This window comes from Micrasema longulum, unplaced genomic scaffold (genome assembly GCF_059751315.1).
Source record: "Micrasema longulum isolate JH-2025_06_02 unplaced genomic scaffold, ASM5975131v1 h1tg000779l, whole genome shotgun sequence".
NCBI lineage: Eukaryota > Metazoa > Arthropoda > Insecta > Trichoptera > Brachycentridae > Micrasema > Micrasema longulum.
This window is the reverse complement of record NW_028277972.1, coordinates 220,544-245,486: the sequence shown is the minus strand read 5'-3', so window position 1 is coordinate 245,486 and position 24,943 is coordinate 220,544. Positions and strand designations below refer to the sequence as shown.

At 29.7% G+C, this 24,943-nt stretch overlaps 1 protein-coding gene across 1 annotated transcript; it reads left to right on the top strand.

Annotated features, from left to right (window-relative positions):
• The first annotated feature begins 391 nt into the window (after positions 1–391).
• Positions 392–23,522, top strand: GlcAT-I (Glucuronyltransferase I). Its single transcript, XM_088230552.1, is given in 7 exon segments — positions 392–761; positions 7,902–8,015; positions 11,599–11,758; positions 18,455–18,601; positions 21,137–21,300; positions 21,302–21,356; positions 22,841–23,522. Coding segments are annotated over 7 exon segments (1,011 nt in total). The 5' UTR covers positions 392–561; the 3' UTR covers positions 23,012–23,522.
• The last annotated feature ends 1,421 nt before the right edge of the window (positions 23,523–24,943 follow it).

The window sequence follows — 24,943 nt, the reverse complement described above, 5'->3', positions numbered from 1 at the left end:
CTTTTATTCTGCATATATTTAGTAGCTACTTTTTTGATATAATATATTCACATAATATACCTAATATGATTTTTAACTAAAATTAGGGTATTTTTATTGATTTTTATTTTTTTCGAAGTTTTACTGTAAAATATAAAAAAAAAAAAGAAGGTTTAAATTTGTAACTAACATTGAAGTCCGGAAACGGAAGCATCTTTGTAGTTTAATCAATTGACTAGAGAAAAGGCTACTTTACATAACTCCCCCAAACAACAAAATTTAGAATACTGTGCAACGTTACAAGCCAATTTTTGAATGAATTGTTTCGCTACGAGATCATAGCGATTTTTTTTTACTGTACTGGCATCTCTAAAATGTGTTTATAATGTTGGTACGACTATGTAATTTTGTTCTGTATTGTGGTAGCATCAATCCTTTTCAATTTTCAATCCAAAAATTCATTGCCGAAATGGCTGTCAGATAGTGTAAGATATTGATATTCTTATTCGAATCTCAACTCCGTTATGGAGTAATTTCGCTTAGATCTGATACTGTGATATTATTATAATAGTAGTGTTTAAAATGACAACAGATATTCGGATAAAGAAAAGAACGTGCGTATGTTATGTAGCGCTAATTTCTCTCGTAGTTATTGGTGTACATTTATCAAGTAACGGGTCATCTCAATGTCCAAATGATTTGCAAGAGGTTAGAAGTGATCCTCCTATTGAATATTCAATAGTACAGCCACACACGCAAGCGCAAAATGTGGACTCATCCAGGTAAATCACTATTATCATTCAAAAGTTATGCGTTCGACTCAGTAAATCAATTATTTTTGTGGTTATATTGTGGATCTAGAAGGTTTTGATGACAATAATATTGACATATAAATTGACGCAATAGCACGAATACAATTTATTTGAACGATACGTTAATTGTAATGCTAATTTGATTAGTTTGATTGCACAACTTGTTCTAACCTGAGTAACAATCATAATACTTCATAAATTATGTAAAGTACATTAATTTTCTTTATGTAAGTGTTATTATGTTCAAACAATAAATTAAAACTGTATGAATTACATTAAATATCTGGAAGCCATATAAACTTACATACCACCCTTAGTTGGACTTAATATTTGATTAAAGCGATTACTTATGTCTATAAAAAAGTTTTCTAAATTAAAAGGAAAAAATAAATAAGGTCACTTTTATGACTAATCGATTTATTCAGGGTCATTGGTAGTTTCTGTGTTCTAATGAGGAAGTTCGGTGGTTTTTTAGAAAAATGTATAAAATCCGTCGAAAATTGACACCCCCTAAGCTATTTTGAACTACCATGACCACAATTTTTCAAATATTTCTGATATTTTTTTTGTATCGTCAACCTAAGTAGCACTTCTATGTATATAGAACCGTATTCTTTATCCGCATAGACAGAAAATATGGAGTATCGATGCATAATGATGGTGATGATGAATAGTAAATTTGTTAAAAAAATATATATTAATGTCAATCAATTTGTTTATCCAAACGATCTAGAGAACGAGTGAAATTAGTATTCAACAATGTTTTGAGTATTTCCAAATATTTATTCAATAACGGATTTAGTCCATTAAAAAAATGGCAAACACATATCCTTATAATACATACAGGCACAATTGAAATAAAATACAAATCAAGAAAATTAAAGTTAGGACAAAAAAAATAAATTACTACCTCAAGACAAGATCTGGTCTAACTTAGTGATTTTTAAATCTAGAAAGACTTACACCAAAAAAGTCCAGATCTTGTCTCGAGTTTACAATGCGACACAATTGGGACATCAATGCATTTGTAGACAAGCTTGATTTCACTACTTAAGAACTTAAGATCTAAATTTATTGCTGGTTGACTGGTTTAAGTGGCCACTTTACACACTGTAATATTCACAATTCAACAGTGACAGGTCATAAGCTCTGTAAATGCCTAGAATTTCATATCCCTTCACAAAATTATTTTTCCTCTCTGTTGCAATAAATTTTGAAATTGGTATTATTAGTTTAATCATGAATGATATCTGAAACAGGAACTGTGATTCCTGTTTGTGATATGTTTCTACAGTAAGTGACCGTGATAAAGTTTTGTCAAAATGGTATTATTGTATTTTAACTAAGTTGTGGTCCCGTGGTAGAATAACAGACTTACAGATCAAAGGTCCAAGATATCATTTTATCACAATTTGATTTCCGCTTTTTAATAATGCATTATTTAAAAACTCATAAAAATATTTCCGTAAATTTCAAAAATGTTTTTTTTTTCTAAACAGATAATTTATTGCATTCTGTGCTATGTACTAAAAGCGCAGCATTCACCCGCGTTTTTGGAATGGAGTTTGCTCTTAAGTGTCCTCAGCGCGTTTAGTATATATTAAAGTTTATTTCTTTTATATGTACATTATAAAATATATATTGCAAGGCCATGTATGATGAGAAAAATTAACCATAGAATTTGAATGCTAAAAATACCAAAAGGAAACTTTCTTCTCTGAACTTTCTTTCAGTAACATGAAAGATGTCGATATCCAAATAGATACGATTGAGTAGACATTGTTAAACTTTACATTTATTGCAGCAGAAATGGAAAACATTTTTGAGAAGACTATGTAGAAGTCTAGGCAGAGCTTATGATCTGTCATTGGCTGGTTTAAGTGGCCACTTTACACACTGTAACATTCACCATCCGGCCTATATTCAAACATTCACATTTCTTCAACTCTTCGATCTGTTGACTATTGCAAAGTAAAAGAGCTGAAACCTTTACTGATGTGGCTGAATTATTTCACCTACTATGCAACGCTTAAAAATATTTAAAAAAATTACACTTCTTTTTATACCAGCTAGTTCAATCCACAATGTTTTTGAGAACCTCTAAATGTTTGTAGGCAGGCTGGATTTCGCTCCCTAGAATTATTATGCTAAATTATGTACTCTAGATTTCTCATCTATTTTTGACACGTTCACGGACACTATTTTCTCATAGGATCCACTTATATGGGACACATATCATAACTTTAAAAAAATATATATTTTACTTCCGATTGGACCGTAGTTGATGGTTTAAAGTAAATCCTATTCATCTAGCATACTGGGAAATTTTTCTTGCTGACTGTTTATTATCATCATCATCATTCTCGTTCCTCACCGAATGGTGCATAGGGCACTGCATTGGTACACCAATCGTAGCGTATCTTGATCATTTTTTTTGTTACATGAAGGTAAGATGACCAGTCTTACCCTTTAGGTACCAGTCCAGGGAGTATGAAATATTCTAGTGTGAAAACGCCCTTTTAAATAAATATTATCAACCATGTCGGGAATCGAACCCGAGACCTCTTGCATGGTAGGCAAATGCGCTGACCATTACGCCACGAGGCCGACTTATAGAGACACAATATCTGTCTAAAGACATTTTCTGAATGAGAGACACGGTTTTGACAGCTATAGCCGGCATAACAGCGAATGTGTTTTGTTTTAAGAAAAGGGAGATAGTTATTATTATCATTATTTATTTTAAAAGCACACACTCCATTTATCACAGTGCATAACGTAAAAGGAGCACAAAATTTTAATCACTTTATTTTTTAGCTTATTTAGTTACTTAAATGTATGATTATTAGTGATTTCTAGAATATCTCAATATGTTACTTCATTTTATTTATTTACATATGTAGGATTATTAGGTTGTTGAGGGTTTGTGTAGCTCCTACCCCAGTTAGTGATGGACAGAAGAGGTGAGGTTGTGGTTTGAATCCGTGTATTTATTGCATGTTGAATAAGATACAGCACTTTGTTGTGTAGCGCGATCGTAGCGACGATGATGGGTTGAAGAGAGTGCACTTGAACTTTCTTGACTTTCTTTTCTTTCTGACTGACTGAATTGAACTGGGCGTTGACTGTGCCCTGTGGTCTCTTTATAGGCCACGTAACGTTGTTCTTCATATCTCCATGGTAGGGACGATCTTAATGTACTGCAGGACGTTGATCTCATGTTTCGCAGAATGTAATGAATTGAATTCAATAGAAAGCGCTGACTTGCTTCTTGGAGTCATGACTCTATATTTCAGGTGAAATCATTTATCATGTGTGTGCCATCGATCATGGACTATAAACCCCACACATAACTATGCGCCTAAATGGGAATATAAATATTAAGAAAAAAAAAACAATAGAAAAATAATTTTATAAAATAACCCCCATGTCGTTTCTCCATGGTAGACAGAGAGGATAAAATGCCACTTATGTATACAGACCTTGCTTCCCCTACATTCATACATCTTTTCATGCACGCTGATTATTATGACTTTTGGCATGTCCATCGTCTTCAAGTATTTGTTGAATTTCGTCCCCTTAGTAACACAAAAACGTATCTCGACTTTTATAAATTTTGAGTTAAGTACAACCTTTCTCAAAATTAAAGGTTCTATTTAGTCACAAAGACACGTATGTCCATGACACTTTATTTCAAGCTTTAAAAGTAATAGCATTGAAAGGTATTAATTGTTTTCTCATTTTTGTATCGTGTCGTGCGGTTTTTATCTTGTTTCTCAAATTGGACAAAATCAAGATATGTTTTTGTGTTACTAAGGGGACGATTCGATAATGTTATATTTATCTCGGTCTTCTTCGTTTTGAGGATACAGAATCACTATTTGCAACCTATTTTTAAACAGAAGACCAAACAAACATTTGTATTTATATAAAGCAACATCATTGCATACCAAATTGCTTTAAATTATGTGAAATGACATATTTTTTAGATATGACCCCTATCTAATGAGCCATAAATTTACTCTAAATACTACTTTTGTGAACTTCATGGCCAGATCTTATCTTTATTCATTAATTTTATTCATAAATATTTAGATAAACAATTACAAATTACGCACTTACTTTTTCAAAATTAGGTCAAAAGTCTCAAATGTTTATTTAAAATGGATGACATGCTTATTTCTTTTTCTTGTGTGCCAAAACTGAAATGATTAAAATTTTCCTCTAGAATGAATTGTTAAATTTATTTTGGATTATTTGTCAAGTTTCCCTTTTTTTTCTCTGGAAGACTATAACATACTTTTTTAACATTTGAAATTCAAATGCTGTTCTCTACTACACTAACTTCTGGCATACACAATTTTAAGAGCCATAATTAACTCTCTTTGCTTAAACAGCTGCTGTGGTATGGTTCGATTAATGTTTTTTTTCTTTTTCCTTGTTACATTGTAATCTTAATTGAATTGATATTTTCCCTTTTGCGTGTGGCACAGTGTGAAATGTACACACATTGCATTCCTTTGACTTATGGTAAACTCTTGTTTAAAAGTTCATCCAATGTGTTATGCAATATTTCCTTTATTAAATCAATATAAATACTAAACATCATTATTGTTTTGCTTACCGTTCGGTATGCTTTGTGGAACCATCTCAAATACTCAATTTTCTTATAGTAGTTCATTTTTACATAATTTAAAAAAAAAAATTGTTTTATTAAATATTAGGTTAATATTGTCATTTTTTTAATAAATTGATTTTTTTATGTACTATTAAATAAATATTTCTATTTATCATATTTTCACCCTGAACTATTAAAATATTGATATTTAGTATTATTAACAATAAATTTGTTGTAAGGATCATTTTGGAATGTTTCTTTAAATACACAGCATTGACCTTATATTATTAGTTTAAAATTGTTAAGTAAACACTTTAGGTAGTTTTTTTTTATTATAAATTATTTTGTTTTCTTTTTTACAATGCTGGCCAAAAGAATGATTTAGTGAATATGATTTAGTAGAACTGAATAATGAATGCATATTAATAAAAAAACAAGGTTTTAAAGAAAATAAAAGTGTTTTAAATTCAAAAAAATATTTATTGGGTTTAAAAACATAGTGTAAACTGAGAACTGTTTAGAGAAAAATGAAGTATAGATGTAACTTTTATTTTTTCATAAACAAGTAATTCTGGGACTATTTAAACGTTATCTAATGACATGAATGATGAAGTTCAGTAGTTTAAAAAAAATATATACATTTGTTAATTGATTATTAAACTAAGCCAAAAATTATCGTATTATCAGTTCTATTATTTTTTAAAGTTTTGTATTCCTGAAATTACTCCGCGTGTGATGTCTCAAGTTCTCTCCCGCTTCTTCTCGGACAGTTCTGCCAATTCGTCTGTTGGCTTTCTGTAAACCGGAAATCTTTCACAACTCTCATATTATTGGTTGATTCATATGAAGTAGTGACGTCGTTCCAAGTAGTTTGTTCAAAAAAAATTTACATTTTCACGAAACGTTGCCGTACAATTTAATGCTCTAATTTTTACCGCGCGTAAGAAAACATTTTTTGTATCCAATTTCCCGTAGGGCTAAAGTTCCTCATTCCACAAAAATGTAAATCATTTAGGCACTCCTTTTTACTCTTGTCATATGAAAATACATAAAAAAAATTATCGGCAAAAAACTTTAAAAGAGGGGTTCCATCTTTTATATTATGTAAAAAGTTATTAATATAAATAAATCACTTAAGTCATAAATAGCTCTTACTCTCTTTTGATAAATCGTTCGATTTTAGTAAATAGTGGCAATAAAAAAAGTTTAATTGTAATTGTTTGCTCTCATGCTTAAAGCAAAAAAACAAAATTAACATAGATGTTTAGGAAAAAAAAAATATGGCAGTAAAAATTTTAAATTACTGGAGACATTTAGCAATGCACTATAACATATTTTTTTTCTATTTTTCGTAGATTCAAAGAAATATGATCCCAAACATGGCCAGTCAACTTTAATTAAAAAAATTTTTTTGCTTTAAATATTTGAAAAATGTATGTTACAATTAAACTATTTTTATTTTATTTCCACGTTTTGTTAAAATATTTTTTTTCTCAAAAGAGCTATGACTAAAGTGATTTTTTTGTATTAATAACTTTTAATTCATAAGAGACATGAAAAATATACCCCCCATACCCCTCCATTTTAAAGTTTTTTTTTTATGTATTTTCATATTATGACAACGGTCGGTTTTGAGCCCGGGACAATAGGGAAATATCACATACTACGAATACCGATAAAGATATATGAAATGGATTTAGAATAATTAATTGTGCTTTAAAAATCAATATGCATATTGTGGAGAAATGTTTTCACACATAAATGTAAAAAATAAATTTATTAAAAATATGTAGCTAGAAAAACGCGACGTGTTTGGCCTTGTTGTGACGTCAAGTTTCGTGATAATGTTCTAAACGAATTTCAATTTCAACAAATAAAGATGAATCGTGACGTATTAGGGGCGCGGCCAATGGAATGACCATTTTTGCGGGAATTCAAAATTACAAATTTAAAAAAAGAAATTATGCTACTAATAATTAGCAAAAATTTTTTTTACTGGACAGTATTTCATAGACCTTTATTACTTTGAAAATGTTTAAAATACGTGATATTTATTGTATTATCGATATTTACGCCAGATTTTTCGCTACTATTGATAAGCTTTCGCCCTCTGGCAACACTGCAACTATCCTTCAAATTTATTTACGTACCCATTTATGTGCTTACCTGTGTTCTGCCGCGGTTCGCTATTATGTTTTTGATTGGTGGTATTGACTGAAGGATTTTTGTCGGCTGTTGACGCGAACATATATCCGATCTCTCAATTTATTTAGATAAAAATGTTTGTGAAATGTCGCCGGTTTTGTTGCCCAACGTAACTACAGTTAGATGCTTCTGTGCCGAGCTTCGCAAATCGGCACCGCGAACATTTAATCCGTTTTTGAACGAATTTAGGCCCAAATGAAGATGTTTTACGAAATATCTTTTAGGAAAAGAAATGTTTTTACTGTGTTTTTGGCTGTTGCTTCATTGTATTTGTTGTTTTCATACAGCAATAAGACCCAACAGTGCGCTGGCGACAGAAAGGAGGTTAGAAGCGATCTTCCCATGATATACGCGATTACACCAACTTACACTCGCCCTGTCCAAAAAGCGGAGCTTACAAGGTATGTATGATGATCTAACTCTCCCGTCCATTAGTCACGAATTATCTTTAACGATAATAAATCATTCACATCAGTAAGGAAATGATCATTCTCATTCACGGTCATGACTTATATACCAGATTTCCGAGTTTGTCGAGTATTTGAGTAATGATCTTTCTGTAAAAACTAATCGGTACTAATTGTGTATGAAAATTAGCATACAAATCTACTCATGAGAAATTTAAAAGTCTGAATAATTATTTTGATTAACTCTAGTCAATTTTTATCCATTGGCATAGCTCTTATTGTTAAATTAAGTTAAAACAAATAATTTTATATTTATTAGATATTTTTTCAGCAGAGATGAAATTGTTAAGAATATGAATTTGTCGGCATTTTCAAAGCTTATGATCTGTCATCGGTTGGGTTAAGTGATCACTTTACACACTGCAACATTCATTATTTTGCCTATACTACAGTCATATGCAAGAATGCAATTTTTTGTAAAAATTACAAAATGAGTTAAACATGAGGTAATGTTCCACAAGAGTTTTTGGACCATTTAATATATAGAAAAATGATACAATGTTTCTAAGCATAGAATTATAATAGTCCAGAAACCGCATACGCGCATCACACTGAAACTGACTAAACTACTCATAAATGAGTAGTTTTACGTTTTGGCCATTATTTACTCTGTAGACATCGCTTAGTACGCAACTACTGATTTAAATTCAATTATGCCGTGTTGTGTCGTTTGTAAGTGTCAAAATACTTCTGGGATTAAAAGGGAATAGGGTGGGACCACATTTTATGTGTAAGTAGCGAATTTACAGATAATTATTATTTAAGAATTCGATTACTTTACCAGTTAGTATCGCCAGGGTAGTTGAATTTTTTACCTGTCTTTCTATCAATAAGCCTTATTGTAATATTAAACAGTATTAATTTACTTAATAACCAAATAATTATTTAATGTTTTTTTTTTACATTAGCTTAATAAATGTACCTGTTTGTTTTATAGTACAGCCAGTAAACTATTTTTTCTTGTAAAATATAACATAACATAACACAAAATGATCTTATATTTGTGTATATTGTTCACGGTCTGGCAACATTACGGGGCCTTTTAGAATTTATTTAAAATAAAACACTGTAAATTTACCACACAAGAGTTTAATACAGTGTTTTATGTATGTGAGGTAAATTTACAAAGTGTTTTATTTTAAATAAACTCAAAATGTTTTTCCACAAAGTAAATGCTGAAACAATAAATAATATAATTACGGGGCCACTTCACGCATGCGCAGGCGGGATGTCGGGTGAAGGGGGGGACTTTTGGACACAGTACGATGTATACAAACTTGGTTCTATGCACCTTCTGGTTTATTCTAATTCTATGTTTTTAAGGTTTTTTCAGCAATAACACAATATCTAAAGATCCATAAGCAAAACCTCAGCGTAGAATATGACACACACAGGTTTTATGCTTTAGAAACAATTGACATACTGTGTTTTTATTTATGATTATTTACAGTTTTTCTTCAAATTTGCATAAAGTTAATAGATACTAAAAAGTGTAATATCTCAAAATATGACCTTATGTTTATGATGGCAGTATAGATAGTTGATTTCCATATTCACTTATGTCACTGTTTGTCTCTCATATAATATTTGGTTTGAATTTCAAGTCCATTCGCATGCATATTGTCCGATGACAGATCATAAGCTCTCTTTATGCTTAGACCTCCATATTCTTAATATTTATATCAATTCCGCCTGGGAAAAATCAGAGATTGTCCGAAGCTTTGGACATATCCAAAATATTGTTATTATATTTTTGCTGTATTAAGTTTGTTCATAAGATATTAAAAACATTTAATTTTAGTACATTACATCTTCTATCAAAATTTATCAAGAATATTAAAAAATATTTGAAAGAATATTTTAAAACTGATTGGAAATATTTCGAGTCTTCCTATTTCTTTTATTTCTTCAGGTAACTCGTACAATTTTAAACCCTTGCATAATAAATTTTGTGACTGTTTTTTCCCAAATCTTTTTTATTTGTGGTTTCATATGGGCGGTATTGTTGGTTATATTTTATTACAGTTTTTATTTGATTTAATCCCTTAATAACTATTGTATGAATTAAAAGTTCAACAGTATAATATTGTATTTGTCGTTTTACTGTAATATATTCATAGGGCGGCATTGTTGGTTAAATTTTATTATAGTTTTTATTTGATTTAATCCCTTAATAACTATTGTATGAATTAAAAGCTCAACAGTATAATGTTTTATTTGTCGTTTTACTGTAATATATATTTTAAATTTACCTAGTTTATTTTAATTATCTTTCAAGTTATGTCAAAAATCCTTTCACATCAGTATTTTTATTTCTTGATATTCTCGTTTTTGTTTAAAATGTATTTTTATGAATTTTTATGTTAACAAAAATAGAAAGTCCTAATCTTTATGGCGGCCCTAGTTAGTTACTTATTTCATTATTAAAATAATGTTAAGGATACATTTTTTAATTCTTATTTTTTCAGCAATCAAAAAAAAAAATGTTTGTGTTACCAATAACTAGTTATAAAATATTAATGACTATTACGTTTTCAATGAATAATTGATCATGACAATGATAGCAATGCTTTCTATCACCAAACATGATTCTTCAATCTAGATTTTGTATCAATACTTATAAAAAGTTGTTTGATTTAAAGTAGATCTTATGTCTTGCTCAATAGTGTGATAAGCTATATACATATAAGTGGGATCAAAGTATTGGATTATAATATTAAATATAAAAATAAAACAATACGTTTATAAAAACTATTTGAAATATTTCCTTAACTCTAAACAATTTTTGTTATATTTTTTATTTATGATTGTTTATGTTTATTAATGCAATTACCTTTTTGGATGCATATGAACAATATTTCTACAGAACTGATAAATTTTAAAATGAATCTGGATAAAGTATTTATAAAATCTGTTGGTGATTTTTTAATATCGTAATATTTTTATAATTTCGTTACTGTAAAAAAGTACTTATTCACTAAACCATTACACATAAAATTAACATTTAAAGGACTAATATTTTTATTTGAACATATTAATAATTAATAATTAATTTTTGTGTAAATTTTACTGATTTTAGGCTATATAAAGACATATTTTCAGCTCAGTAATTAAATCAATAGGAAATTCAAAACAAATATGTGGTGAGAAATATTAATTAGAAAATATGATGTGTTGTAATATACCTTAATATATTAGATTTAAAATGTTAAAAAATATAAGCTGTCAGATTAAAAAAATATATGTTTCTAAAATACGGCACATTCGCCTACCATGCTTGAGGTCCTGGGTTCAATTCCTGGGAAGGTCAGCATGAAATATTTGTTTTTAAAAGTGGTTTTACACCGAAGTAATTTATTGTCCGTGGCCTGGCACCTGAAGCGTAAGACTGATCACTTTACTTTCCTGTAACAAATGATCGAGATATGGTGCATTTTATTTAACAATGCCTTGCCCTATGCCCATTGTGCGTGGATAAGGGTTTAATTATGTAATAAAAAAATTGCTCATTTTTCAGGTTAGCTCAAACTGTTATGTGGTTAGAGAATTTCCATTGGATTATAATAGAAGATTCTGAACATAAAACCAGTCTCGTTGAAAACTTTTTGAAGCAATCACCCCTCCATTACACTCACCTTGTGGCTAGAACAAAGAAAAATAAAATTTTGAAACCTACCGTAAGTATTAGATATTGTAATATCATTATTATTTCCACTTATAAGATTACATCTAAAAACAAGCAAATTCAATTTGTGGTGTTTATCGTCCAAATAATCAATGTGTTGCAATTTTGCAATCTCTATTTATCCGAACTCCAGTCATTGGAAATCCAGATGACTGGAGTTATAAATAGAGTTCTGCTGTATATATGTTTTTTGTAATTAATCCTATCAAACAAATTAATATAACTTAATAACTATTGAGCTGAAAATCAATGACATTTTCATTTATAAATTTGCCAATATGATAAACTATTTCTGGACTGAAGAAGGGAGAATGACAGAAGGTATGCAGAATTCAGAAGGAAATGGGCTTTTAGAATATTGCTGTAAAAATATTGAATTCCATTGATGATATATGTAACAATTAACTAATCTTATTAAAATTAATCAAAGTAGTAACGGTAAAGGAAATATCAAATACAAGATTATTAAAAAAATATTCATATTTTGTTGTATTAAATAGGCTTTAAAAATAATTATTATTTTTAAACAAACACAATATTTAATAAAGAAATAAAAAATTGTTTTCTTGGATTTCAAAAAACCCGAATATTTGTATTCTTACAATTTACCCAAATATTTCCATTTTTGGGGCCATTTCAACGATTCAGTATTAGAAAATGGGAATTAAGTTGTGGTGCAGCGGGGTTCGAACCTCGGACCTCTGATCCCTGTGTCCGCGACACTAGCTACGAGACCACAACCTAATTATTTTTTGCGAAACTCCTTTCTTATCCACAAATATGTTTTTAGTAAGCAAATTTATAGTTTGTTTGCATACACTGAAATATATTCTCGATTAAAATCACTGGTTGGAGAAAACAATATTTTATAGCATATTTATTTTATTGATTTGTTTATTTTTGCACCACAATAGGCGGAAGCTAAATTATAGTGGTGAATTACGGTACTTGCCTGTATAGGCTTTGTGATTTCACGGGGAATCGAACCCGGAACCCTCCGTGCATGAGGCAAGTGCCTTATCCTTTAATTTGCAAAATATATAAACTTATAAAATTTACTAATATTCGATGAATTCAACTTGTTGGTTATTTACTCATGATTCTAGTTATCAAGTTCAACTGTATACATATCAACAACCCCTCCTATGTATAACATTGTAACCCGCAAATTTTCATTTTTATGTATTTGGTCGTATATCGTTTTATCTTTAGTTCCAAAGAAGAAAAAAAAATATTTTGCGATTAGTTACATTTTTTTTGGATGCATATTGTCGTATCTCATTTTTTTTACCAAGTATGAAATTGCAATTGTATGAATCTTGCGATAATATTCGTGGGACGAAAGGGATGACTGGAAGCGGCGTAAGTATCAGTTACGATTGTGTTCTCCGTACTTGTCAGACGTCCGCCGTGTTCGTTGTTTTTTTATTATTCTTTTTTTCCAAAGTGGATCCCGCTTATGCAAAAAATAAAACAACTATTACTAGAGCTCAAGAAATGTGATTTAGACTTAGAAACAAAATCTACACTATGTACAATATAAACCCCAACAACAGACTCATTGAATAATAATCAATACCTGTATTTGCACGAAAGATAGAAAAATGTTTGATATATGTAATAAACTAGGTAATTTTATTTTTTGATTTTAGTATTGATTTTTGTTATAATATACATAGTAACAATGTATACTATTGTTAGTGCCACTTTTGATTATTTACACGTATCAAATAATGAATCAAATAAATTACACATATATTACACATACAATAATCCCTTTTCAATAATTCCCTATGTAAAATGTTCTGTATCATTCATACAATATTTTACTTTACGTCTTTTCCATAGTATAATATCGAATCTGTATTTTTACAAAAACTGCAAAACATTTTAAGTTTTTTGCTAGCTTTTATAAAACAAAAAATAAGAATAAATATTCTTACCGATTTTTGGAAAAAATCAGTCAGTATTTAGACTTATATTAGACAAAAATATCTTTGAATCCTTCTCCTGCAAAATACTGTTTTGTGGGTTATGAAATTATATGAGTTGTTGATATTATCACGCTAAATAGTTATAAAAAATTAAAGTGATGAATTTAGCCTTTGTTTATGTCAAATGTTTTTTTTCCTACTACATTGAACCTTATATACATTTATTTATCAGACTTGAGTAGATTTTAGAGTGTGTTGTGTTAACATCATCAGGTGGACAGTTTTGCCAAGAGCCTACTTAGTATTCAAACTTGTTTTGTCATGGTAAACAATGTCATCTTTTACTGTACAATACATTTAAGCACGACACAAGTGTGGGTTATTGTACTCTGAATGCGTTGACCTTTAGGAAGATAAAATGTCCTCTTGGTAACAGATAGTGATTTAAATGGAAACATTAAAAATTAAATCTAATTACAATGAAATCTAAATAAGAAATTCAGCTGATTGCATAACATTTACGCTATTATTTAAAATGTAAAATTATTACAAAATATCATACATTAATTGCCTATCTTGTGTACTGAGTCTGGTTTTGATTACTAATTGCCAACCAGATATTTCAAGTGTTAATTTACTTGCTCTGCTCTTTACATTTCTCAAAATGATATCTAGTACCAGAAAAGGCCATGTCATATTGCAGGTTGAATAAATAATTTGAAGGTAAATATTTTTTTCCCAACATAAGAAAAGTACCTACATCAATTTTTTTGTAATCAAGAAACTTTTATAAAAAACGGAAATCAGGTTGTAACAAAATGGGATTTTTATATCTGGTAATTAGGACTCTGCTCATAAAAAACAATAAAAATACAATTTAGCAGTTTATATAAATCTATGTCCTTTTAATATTTTCAACTACAGTTTTATTAATTTAATAATCACATTTAATGTCTGCTAATAAATATAGTATTACATATAATAAATTAAGAATTGAGTACATTTTGTCGTGATCGTAGAACAATGACGGGTGTGCGAAAAATGCGACATTGTATTTCTTTTATATTTGATCTTGAGAATGTTTTGTAAAGGATTTTTTTTCTTTTATTCAGGAAACATACAGTACAATTTCATAGTTTTATAGTTTACAAAATTAGATTTAATTTTAATGGATCAGTGAAGTTTACATATTATATTACATGCTAAGGTTATCAAGTAACTATTTTTATTATTTCAAGTACAAGAATAATATTAAATGGAAAAAAAGTTTTCTACACCAAATCTCTGTATTTTTAATTTATTATACATATTCATTTAAATATGAATACCTTGTTTATAAAAAATGCAATCAACATCATTATTTTTTTAAATAAAGTAAAATTAATATTTGCTTTTTTATGATTTACCCAAATACTGCAATTTTGGGTCTATTTTCAACAAGTTGTAAATAACTCACTATTAGAAAATGGGAATCACGTTGGGGGAAAGTGGGGTTCGAACCTCGGATCTTTGATCTGCGAGTCTTCAACATTATCCACGGGACCGCAACCCGATTCTGAATTATTAAGCAATATTCATTATTGCAAATGATGTTTTAGTCGTATCACTTTTTAAAATAATGTTTTTTTCCAAGTACCTACTTTATTTTAAATATTTCTCCATTGAACTAATATGGCTATTTATGTTCCAAATCTTATACCGGTCCCTTGATCCAAGATTACCAAATATTCTTCTTGCTCATACTGATCATGCTGCTGCCACATAAAAATAAATTGATGTCATTAGTGAGGTTATGTTGAATTTTTAGACAAAATTAGTGGGTTCATTTAACTTCACAATTTACATAGTCAATAATTCAATAAAAACACATGTTCATGAAAAATTACTATTTGTTCAAAGTAGATTACAATTTTTATCACAGTTTTAGTCTTCCTAAATCCTTCAGTATGCGTAAATCACCAACAGTTTGTTCAATAAATGTAAATGAAAATTTATACCAGTCAGACCTGAAGATAAATTACCGATTTTCGAATGTCAAAAATATTTGTAGCATCATATTATTTAGTGGCCTAAAAACATAGATAACATCGAACAAAGGTAGAAATCTTGTATAGTATTTATGAAACATTTCTTTAAATATATTTTTGTGTAGTGTCTAAAAATTAAAATATTTAGTCTGGTCATGTCAAAAGCAGACAGAACCGAAGGTATGTATGACAAGATGTATGAATGTGGAAGAAGCTAGGAATGTATGCCAGGATAGACGTGTGTGGCGGTCCATTCTCTCGGCCTACCCCTACGGTGAACTGGCGTGATGGTAATAGTAGTAGAAGTAGTAAAAATATTTATGTGGATTAAGAGTCACATATTTTTTTTTTAAAGTCTTAACAATGTTTACTTGAAACCCCTAAATTTTACGCTGTCAATACAAAACATGTACTCTATGTTTCAAATATTTGTATAAAATATTTACAATACTGTTTATCCAAAGTTTATTTTTTGCTTGAAATCAAACCTTCCAATGATTGTGATAATATTATGCACTTACTTTTTTGTTATTACTTTTATTAGAAGAATGAGATATTAATCAGTAACTAGTTTTATGTTTATTCAAACTACAACTGCTTATAATTCATTGCCTACCTTAAAATTTCAAAATTATAAATATTTCAAACTTAAACAGAGATAAAAGTAATATAATTCTTAAGGCCAACAACATAATTGATTGTGTTAAATAAAATAAAAAACACTAGTACAGGGTCCGGCAGAATGATCTACTCATTTTGATAATGGCGTCACGAAGGCGCTGTTGGCTATGGATGAAGCCTAGGTATCGTTTTGTCTTTCCAAACATTTGCCATTTTAGTTTCCATCTGGTGTGGAATGGAGAGCATTGTGCATTTGTAATTGAAACTTTTTTTTAAATGGCAACTCGGTCACTGCCATGCAATTGTTGTTCTGTCAGCATTTTGAAGTAGGCCGACATTGAAGGATACCTAACAGGAAAACCGTATAGTTATCGAAGGTGGAAGTCTTTAAGCACTAGCGGCGATAACTCTGCGAGTTTCAAAAATTTCAGACTGAGACTTCCAGAGTGTAAAGCTCGAGAAGGCAATCATTTAGACAGCATAAACATCATTTTTAAAACAAAGTGATGTCAATACGAAAACAAAATGGCAAACTGTGTTCTTACAGTAAAATAAAATATAAGTTTTGATCATTGTTTCATTTGTTTGCACATTTCAAAATAGGTAGATCATTTTGGTGGACCCTGTATAATTATGTTCAGGTGGTAATTCACGAGATTTGACCCAGCCATATATCAAACATAAATGGCAATTAATTGCTTAACATATGATAATAACAAATCTTTATATCGAAAGCAATGTTTACTGTTATTTTTAATTTTCTGTAATCATTATTTAGTTTTCATTTTCAATCTTATACACTTGTTAAAACCTCACGTTTACCACCCATTGGTCTGCCGTGTATATTTATTTATTTTGCCTATTGCACACAACCAAAGTACATAATATATATCGATTGATTAGTTTTTGGGCTGCATCATTTGACTAAGATCAGATCATTTGACAAAAATAAGATCTGCAATACAAACATGAAACAAAAGTGAATTTTTCACATCATTCTAGCCCTTTAACATCAACTAATATTGATCATGATTACCCCCACATGTATTACATTTTAGAATTGGCAGCCATCTCACAAAAAAAAATTCACTTTTTAATTTTACATAAAGTTTATTTTATTATTTTAGAAACACACAAGACCATTTATAAAAAATGACACTGAACTCCAGAAAAAATATTTTTACAGGTAACCCTCCTACAACACGGTAGATAGGTGTAAAATGCCATGTTATGTGTTATATGAGATTCAGAGCCAGCGCAAAGAGGGGATGGGTTCCAAAAAACTGGAAACAGTTTTTTGTTATTAAAATTTAGTAAAAAATATAATATTTTATAATAATTAATATTTATTTGTCAAACTGTAAAAAATAACCTTTCTAATTTATTAAATTTTGATTTAATGACTTTCTTCATCATCGCTGCTCAATACAACTAACTGTAAAAGTTTTTTCAGTTGGATGATAATATTTTCATCTTCACTCTCTGAATCTTTTTTATTGGCTCTAATTTATGCCATTTTTAAAATATCAGTGATTTTGGTTTTGCTTGCCAGTCCTTAACCTTTCTCTCACTAAGCATACTGCAATAAGTCATAGACAAAAAGGCAGTTTTTTAACAAAAATCACAAAATTAGTTAAAATATTCTAAAATAAATTTTGAACCGTTTGATATGAAGGAATGAGCAGTAAAAAAGTATAGCCGTCGTTTCACTGCCAATGTATTTTGGACGGAAGGCTGTGATTTCCTAAAAGAGATACACGATTTTAATGGTTATAGCCGGTATCATCGGGAATGTGTTAAATATATTATATCATAAATAAAAAGTACTAAATATAATTACTAATGATCGAACATCCTGGTTTTAGTTATTTCTTCTGCAAAAGGACTTACCTTTGTGAAAATGGCCCTCAATATTAGTTTTTCCTTCAAATTTATTGTTTTATTTGAAACATGTTTTGGTTTATTAATTAACCATTTACCACCCCAAAGCTACCCAATTTAGTGTCGCTAGTTCATGTTATTTTGGATTTGTTTTCATTCACAACCCTCATGTTCACCCGGATCAATCATTCCCCGTATTGCTTGGTATCGCGCAATATAATAAAGGAACCACATTGGATGAAGGCTCGTGGAGTGGAACAAAGGAATGCAGGATTAAGTTGGCTACGGGATAACCTGAATGATGACCAGCTCAATGGGGTGGTATTCTTCATGGATGATGACAACACCTACGCCCTCAAGATCTTCGAAGAGGTGAGATATTTTATATTTCATTAACAGTAAAACCCCGTTTTTACATTTTTCAATGTTGCAACAAAAAAGTATAAAACTGAGGAAAACTTGAAAGCGATGAAATGAAAAATGTGCGGAAAAGATAGAATTACATAAAAATAAAATTAATGTGCTTGACTAGTGTAAATGTACTGCCAGAATAGTAAAAAATAAAAATTGAATATTATTCATATTTTTACCTGTTTTCAACGATTTCATTATAAATATTTTGTATGTTTTCAATCAATATTATGTGTTTTTTTTTTTTATTGAATTAAATAAAAAGATGTTTAAATAATTTGATCGCCATGTCAGCCACTGGTGGCCTGACACCGAGGTATTCAATCCGGCCGTGTCGGCCACCAGTGGCTGACACCCTCATCTCAAATTAAATAATTGTTTTTCTATCTTAAAAACATTTTTTGGAATTTTATGAAAATCCTATTGGCGAACAATGTGTTAAATTTAAAATCACAAAAACAAAAATTCGCATGAGACAATTAAAATTAAATTATTATTAAACAATTTATAAATGAAATATATTTGCAATGTTATTATTAGAACACACATAACAATATGTATGATATGTGTGCCCTACTTTAAGATTTAAATAAATAAATACATACTAGACCATCGAACGAGTTTAAAAAAAATTTCAGCGTAAAATATGACAAATGTTAAAAACTTTGATTGGGGAGAATATTTTATTCAAAATGTAAGGAAAAAAATAGGACCAGCTGTTCTGACGTAAAAGTCCCGAATTAGGAAATTGAGTGGCGATAAGTTCACTTTGTTGTGTAGTGGTTGATGGGTTTGCCTACCATTAGATTCTGGGTTTGATTCCTGGCAGGGTGGATGTAAAATTAAAATTAAAAAAAAAAAAAAAAGAGTCTTAAGGATTTTTAAGCTGCAATATTTCATTGTTTCTGGACTGGCACTTGAAGCGTAAGATTGATCGCTTTTTCTTCATGTAACAGATGATCGAAATATGCTGCATTTGGTTTACCGATGTGGTGCTCTATGCAACAATGGGTATGGAAAGAGTGATGATGATGATTGTAGTACATAGTTTATAAGATAGCACATCTATAACATATTGTTACAAAACCTTAAATCTGGTATCTACTTATGTTTTAAGTTAAAGGTCAATTTGCACTACAGTGGCGCTGTGTGAAAAAGTTTTGTATGGAGTGCTGTGCAGTGTGATACAGCTGGTGTACGGTTCATTTCATCCAAAACAGTGAAAATAATATTTCAAGTTGCCGTGCCGCGCAGCGCCGCTCTAGTGCTGTTTGACCTTTAGCCCCATAGAAGAAGAATTACATAACCAACTAATTTTATATACAACAAAGTACTGATAATGGTTATCAAAATATGTATCCTGAAAAATATCAATACAAAGTTTTTTAAGAGCGTCTATTGCCACACAGAGGGTTCTGAAAAGTTATTTTACCATTATTTATTGTTTTGTGTTAATTAAACTGATAACCTTACGTTGCATCGTGCACATGTTACATTACATACATAATATCGTAAGGTTTCTGGCACAAGTTGGTAACTAACATTCTAGTTCTGAGATATTGAATTTTTAAAGTTAAAAGTTCATCCCAAATCAACAGTTCAAACGAAACTACAAGTTGAACATTATAAAATATAATTTTTTTCTGTTTGCAAAATATGACATATTTTTTATTTACTCGTTCATCAATTATTTGATGCCAGTTATGAAAAAATTTCATTTTTCGAAAATTTATAGTCTTTTTAAATTCTATTAAAAACAAAGATTTCCTGACATAAAAAGACCAATTAAGTTTTCATAAAAGATGTAAACATTAAATGCGACAAAAAATAAATAAATGAATAAACAATAAGTGAGAAAAGAGTAATCGTTAACATTCATGTTTTCCATGGAGGTTATGAGTAGTAAATAAAAATACTGAATGCACACATGGATTGAACAATGGCTGGACAATGAAATATTTCAGTGTAAAATCACCTCAAAAAACAAAATATCAATATTCACTGGAATCGAACCTTGGACCTCAAATATTTTAGGAAAACGTGCCAACCCTACGATATCAACAAAATCTGGATTTTTACCTGAGAGTAGCCATTGATTAGAAAACGCCTGCCGAGGATTCTGGTTCTATGAGTTATGTTTTCAAGAATGAATACATTACAGCGTTTATTACAAGCTAGTTCTCGAAACTATTATTTATTTTTTACCAACATGTATTGGAATTGTTAAAGGACATACTAAATAATAAAATAAAAAAAATCTGCCCTCGTTTTCGGCAGAAAAAATGCACAGGAGCGACACGTACACATAGAGAAAATCGCTATTGTTATAAGGTCCTGTCTGTGCACGCGCGGTGTTCGGGGTAATCATTGTTCTACAGATATAGCTTGCCCATCTATCTCCATGACAATGTCTTGGAACAATATCCTGTCCTACAAATTGTCGTTTACCTGTGGACAATTTCTAGCAGTTTTTTAATATGTAATCTTTTTCTGTAGATGAGACAAGTCCACAAGGTTGGCGTATGGCCCGTTGGATTAGTAGGCGGTATGATGGTGGAGAGGCCTCTGGTGAATCCTGACGGAACCAAGGTACTCGGGTTCAACTCTGTCTGGAGACCAGAACGCCCGTTCCCAATTGACATGGCAGGTTTCGCTATACACATTAAGGAGAATCCCAAAGCCCGTGTTTACGCACAAAGTGCAAGCCGGATACCAGGTAATGACTTTAAAACCATTTTTTTTTCTGAATTGTAATTGCATGGGATGTCAATTTAATAAAGTTTATGTTAATTGGACACAATATTAAAATAATACACAGGCAGAATTTATTTTATATGAATACAAAAAAATATTCATGAAAAACTTTATTCGATATAGTAGAACATGTTTTGGAAGAAGCTTGCCTGCTGCGCTAGTATATAAATGAGAGATATCGGTCAGATTTTTCTTCCCTATTTTTAATAATTTGATTAAATTTACTCAGGTGTTATTTTGGAGGTACAAGCAGTTTTTATTTGCTGCGGAAATCAGATTACTATTAAATTTAAAGCACATTTACATTAATTTAATGGCATATTAATTTATTCATATAAACCATTAACCCTTAGGCTGCTAAGCAGATTTTCAAGAATCTAATCAGAAATGCTAATATTGAAATATTTTACAAATATTTTATCGAATACATTATTTTCTAAACACACAACTGTTTTAAAAATTAATTACACTTCCAAGAAAAATATTCCGTTTTATATATTGCTAGTTCATGTCCAATGGAGTTAGCAAGATAGCCAATACTTGCCGAAATAACCATAACCCATCACATCGTTGTACAGCGGTTGTAAACCCTTTCTTATTTAGAAACAAAAACAAACCTTTTAAAATACGGTCTCGCTTAGCGAGGTGCATTGTTTTAATAATTATTATTGGAACGACATAATTATCTTAGTTTTTTGTGGACTGCGGTACAAAGTGCCGTGATATATTTTTTTCTTAATAAAAAGAGAAATACTTGAGTTTTTATTATCAACTCAAATATTTAAATTTTCAGACCATTTCCTAAAAGTCGTAAATAACCTGTGCTTGAAAAATGGAAATCGAGTTGTAGTAGAGTGGAATTTGAACTTCGGATATTTGGTCCCCGAGTCCACATACTATCACGGGACCACAACCAGGTTCTTGGGTCCTGGTTATGTTTTGTCAAACCTACCATTTCCATTAGTGCATTCTTAACGAAAATGGAGTAAAATACACCTAAAATTTGTTGTAACAGAGAAGGAAAACATTTTTGCAAAGAAAATATTTTAGTCTAGACATTTAAAGGGCTTGTGACCCGTTTAACAGATGCTTCAAGAAGGGCACGCCGAAAGTCAGAATAATAGGCATGAGTATAGACTCATAGGAGAAGATGTATGAATGTCGAGAAAGTGAGGTCTTTAAGCAGAGAAAGATTGATATGACATTCCATCCACTCTCCCTACTCCCATGGGAATCAGGGTGATCATTTGTTTTTTTTTTGTTTGGAGAATAATCACTTCATACCTAAAAACAGCTAACACGTGTTTATTTTCTGTTGCTGTACCCATTATATGAAATGAAAATAAAGGTAAAAATAGCATATTTCAGTAATAAAATTTACAAATTAAACCAAGGAGCTAAGTTCAACTTTGTATTAAAAGGATCATTTTACTAATGTAATTGCAGGAAAGTGAGATTTTACGACAACTTATAACACGCGATGAGTTGGAGCCCCTGGCAGATAAGTGTACTAAGGTTTATGTTTGGCACACGAGAACGGAAAAACCAAAAATGATCGAGGAAAATAAACTGCGTGCCAAAAATTCTAAAGGTTCAAATGATGGTATAGAGGTTTAAATGTTCCACTATTCATCTCGACTTCCGATGCATATTTTTTTACTATAAATCCTGTGATTCCCGTATTGTTTTTAGTTTTTTTGGGCATTATATAATAATATCTGAATTTAATTGAAAACTATGTCTCTTTGCATTAATTGGCAATGATTGTCAATGTTTATATTAATAGTGATTTTTGTCAGTTTCATTATTTATTTAGATTGTGTGCGATATTTTCACCTATTTATAAATTATTCTATTAATTTGTAAATAAATAATTTGAGCACATCAGATGAATGCGTGTGATAGTGATATTTTGTACATTTCAAAATAATGTGTTTGTGTGGTTAATTATAAATATTAATAATTATGTACAAGTTTTCCTCTACACATCTTCCAGTTCTGATTTTTAAAACAAAAATGTATCCCAATATCTCTTTAATTTATTTAACCCTCTCAGACCTGCTATTCATTCAAATATACATCCATTAAGTTGAAGATTTATTTACTCGCATGCTTACCAAAATTTTAAAAAAAACAGCAAGCTAATTTTTTAATTGGCGGTATTCCTAAACACTTCTTTGTTTTTATCTGCCTTCGTTGGCAATTGGTATTGCACAGAACATTGGGTTTTTAGTTGAACAACTGGCTTGGTTGCTTTGGGGTGAATAGAAATTAGATAGAAATCATTCTTGCGAATGATATTTAAGGCGAGTTTTAAATATATTTCGCTATAATTAAACTAATTCGATCAAATAAACATATTTTATTAGATTAAAACGCACGTTTCACGAACTTTGTAGATTTATGAAATAAATTTATTGATAAATTTAAAATGAACGTCAAATAACTTCTAAAAAATACCAAAAATTTACAAATGATTTCTCGAGTAAATGCAGGATACAGAATTGATTCAGGTCTGAAAATGGTTAAATTAATTAAAATATATTTCTTGTACATTATTAAAATCAGTCCTTTAATATTCCGAAAATGCTATTATTTAATTCATTGCTTGAGAAGAGATCTTCCATTTTTCCCCATTATATAAATAAATCTGTACTCAATTATTTTTTCTAAAATAAACATTCGATCGTCTTCAGAATCCTTTTATTGTTAGTTTTCTAAATATTTTTTGATACTCATTACGTATTTAAGTTTTATTTATCTTCGCACAATCCTTCCATATTCGCCAAAGACAATGTCACAGTTATATAGAATAACAAAAACTCTAATGTGCAATTCTCGTTAGATATTAATATTTTTCTATTATTTAGTTATATGATTTATTATTATGACTTGACAAGTAAGAACAATAATATTAAGATGCTAATTTTTTATTATTTATAAGTTGAATAATTACTTTTAATAATTATTAACTTTGTGAAAAGAACTCGTAGTTTTATCTTTCTATTGTTTATTCATATTCTACAAATATGTATCTACTTTGTAATTATTTTCTTAAAACTTTTTTAGCATGTTTTCAAATCATTTAACTAATGATTCTAGTTTTAATTTTTTTATTAAAAACCATTGTAATTTTTTATATTTGCATTGTCCTCAGGAAGCTATAATTTTAAAAGTGTGATTTTCTTATTCATTTAGAAAAAAATGTAATGAAAATAATAATGTTATACATTACGAAACAAAAGTCATAATACCCGTTTAATTTCAGAAACATGAAAACTCACTAAAAGTGCCATCAAATAAAAAAAGCACTACATTATAAGGGCCATCATAATGCAAAACACACTATTTCCATTTTGCCCTTTCTTCAGAAAGGGAAAAAACTATAGCAACTACTACAGTTAGAATAATTCTGTAAAATATAGTAAATTATTTTGAAATTCTTGAACAGATTCTTAAATTTTGCATTCCATGAAAAGCATTCTAAATCTCTTATTTTAATTCATTTTTAGCTAACATTTTCCAAAATACAAAATCATAGAATTATAA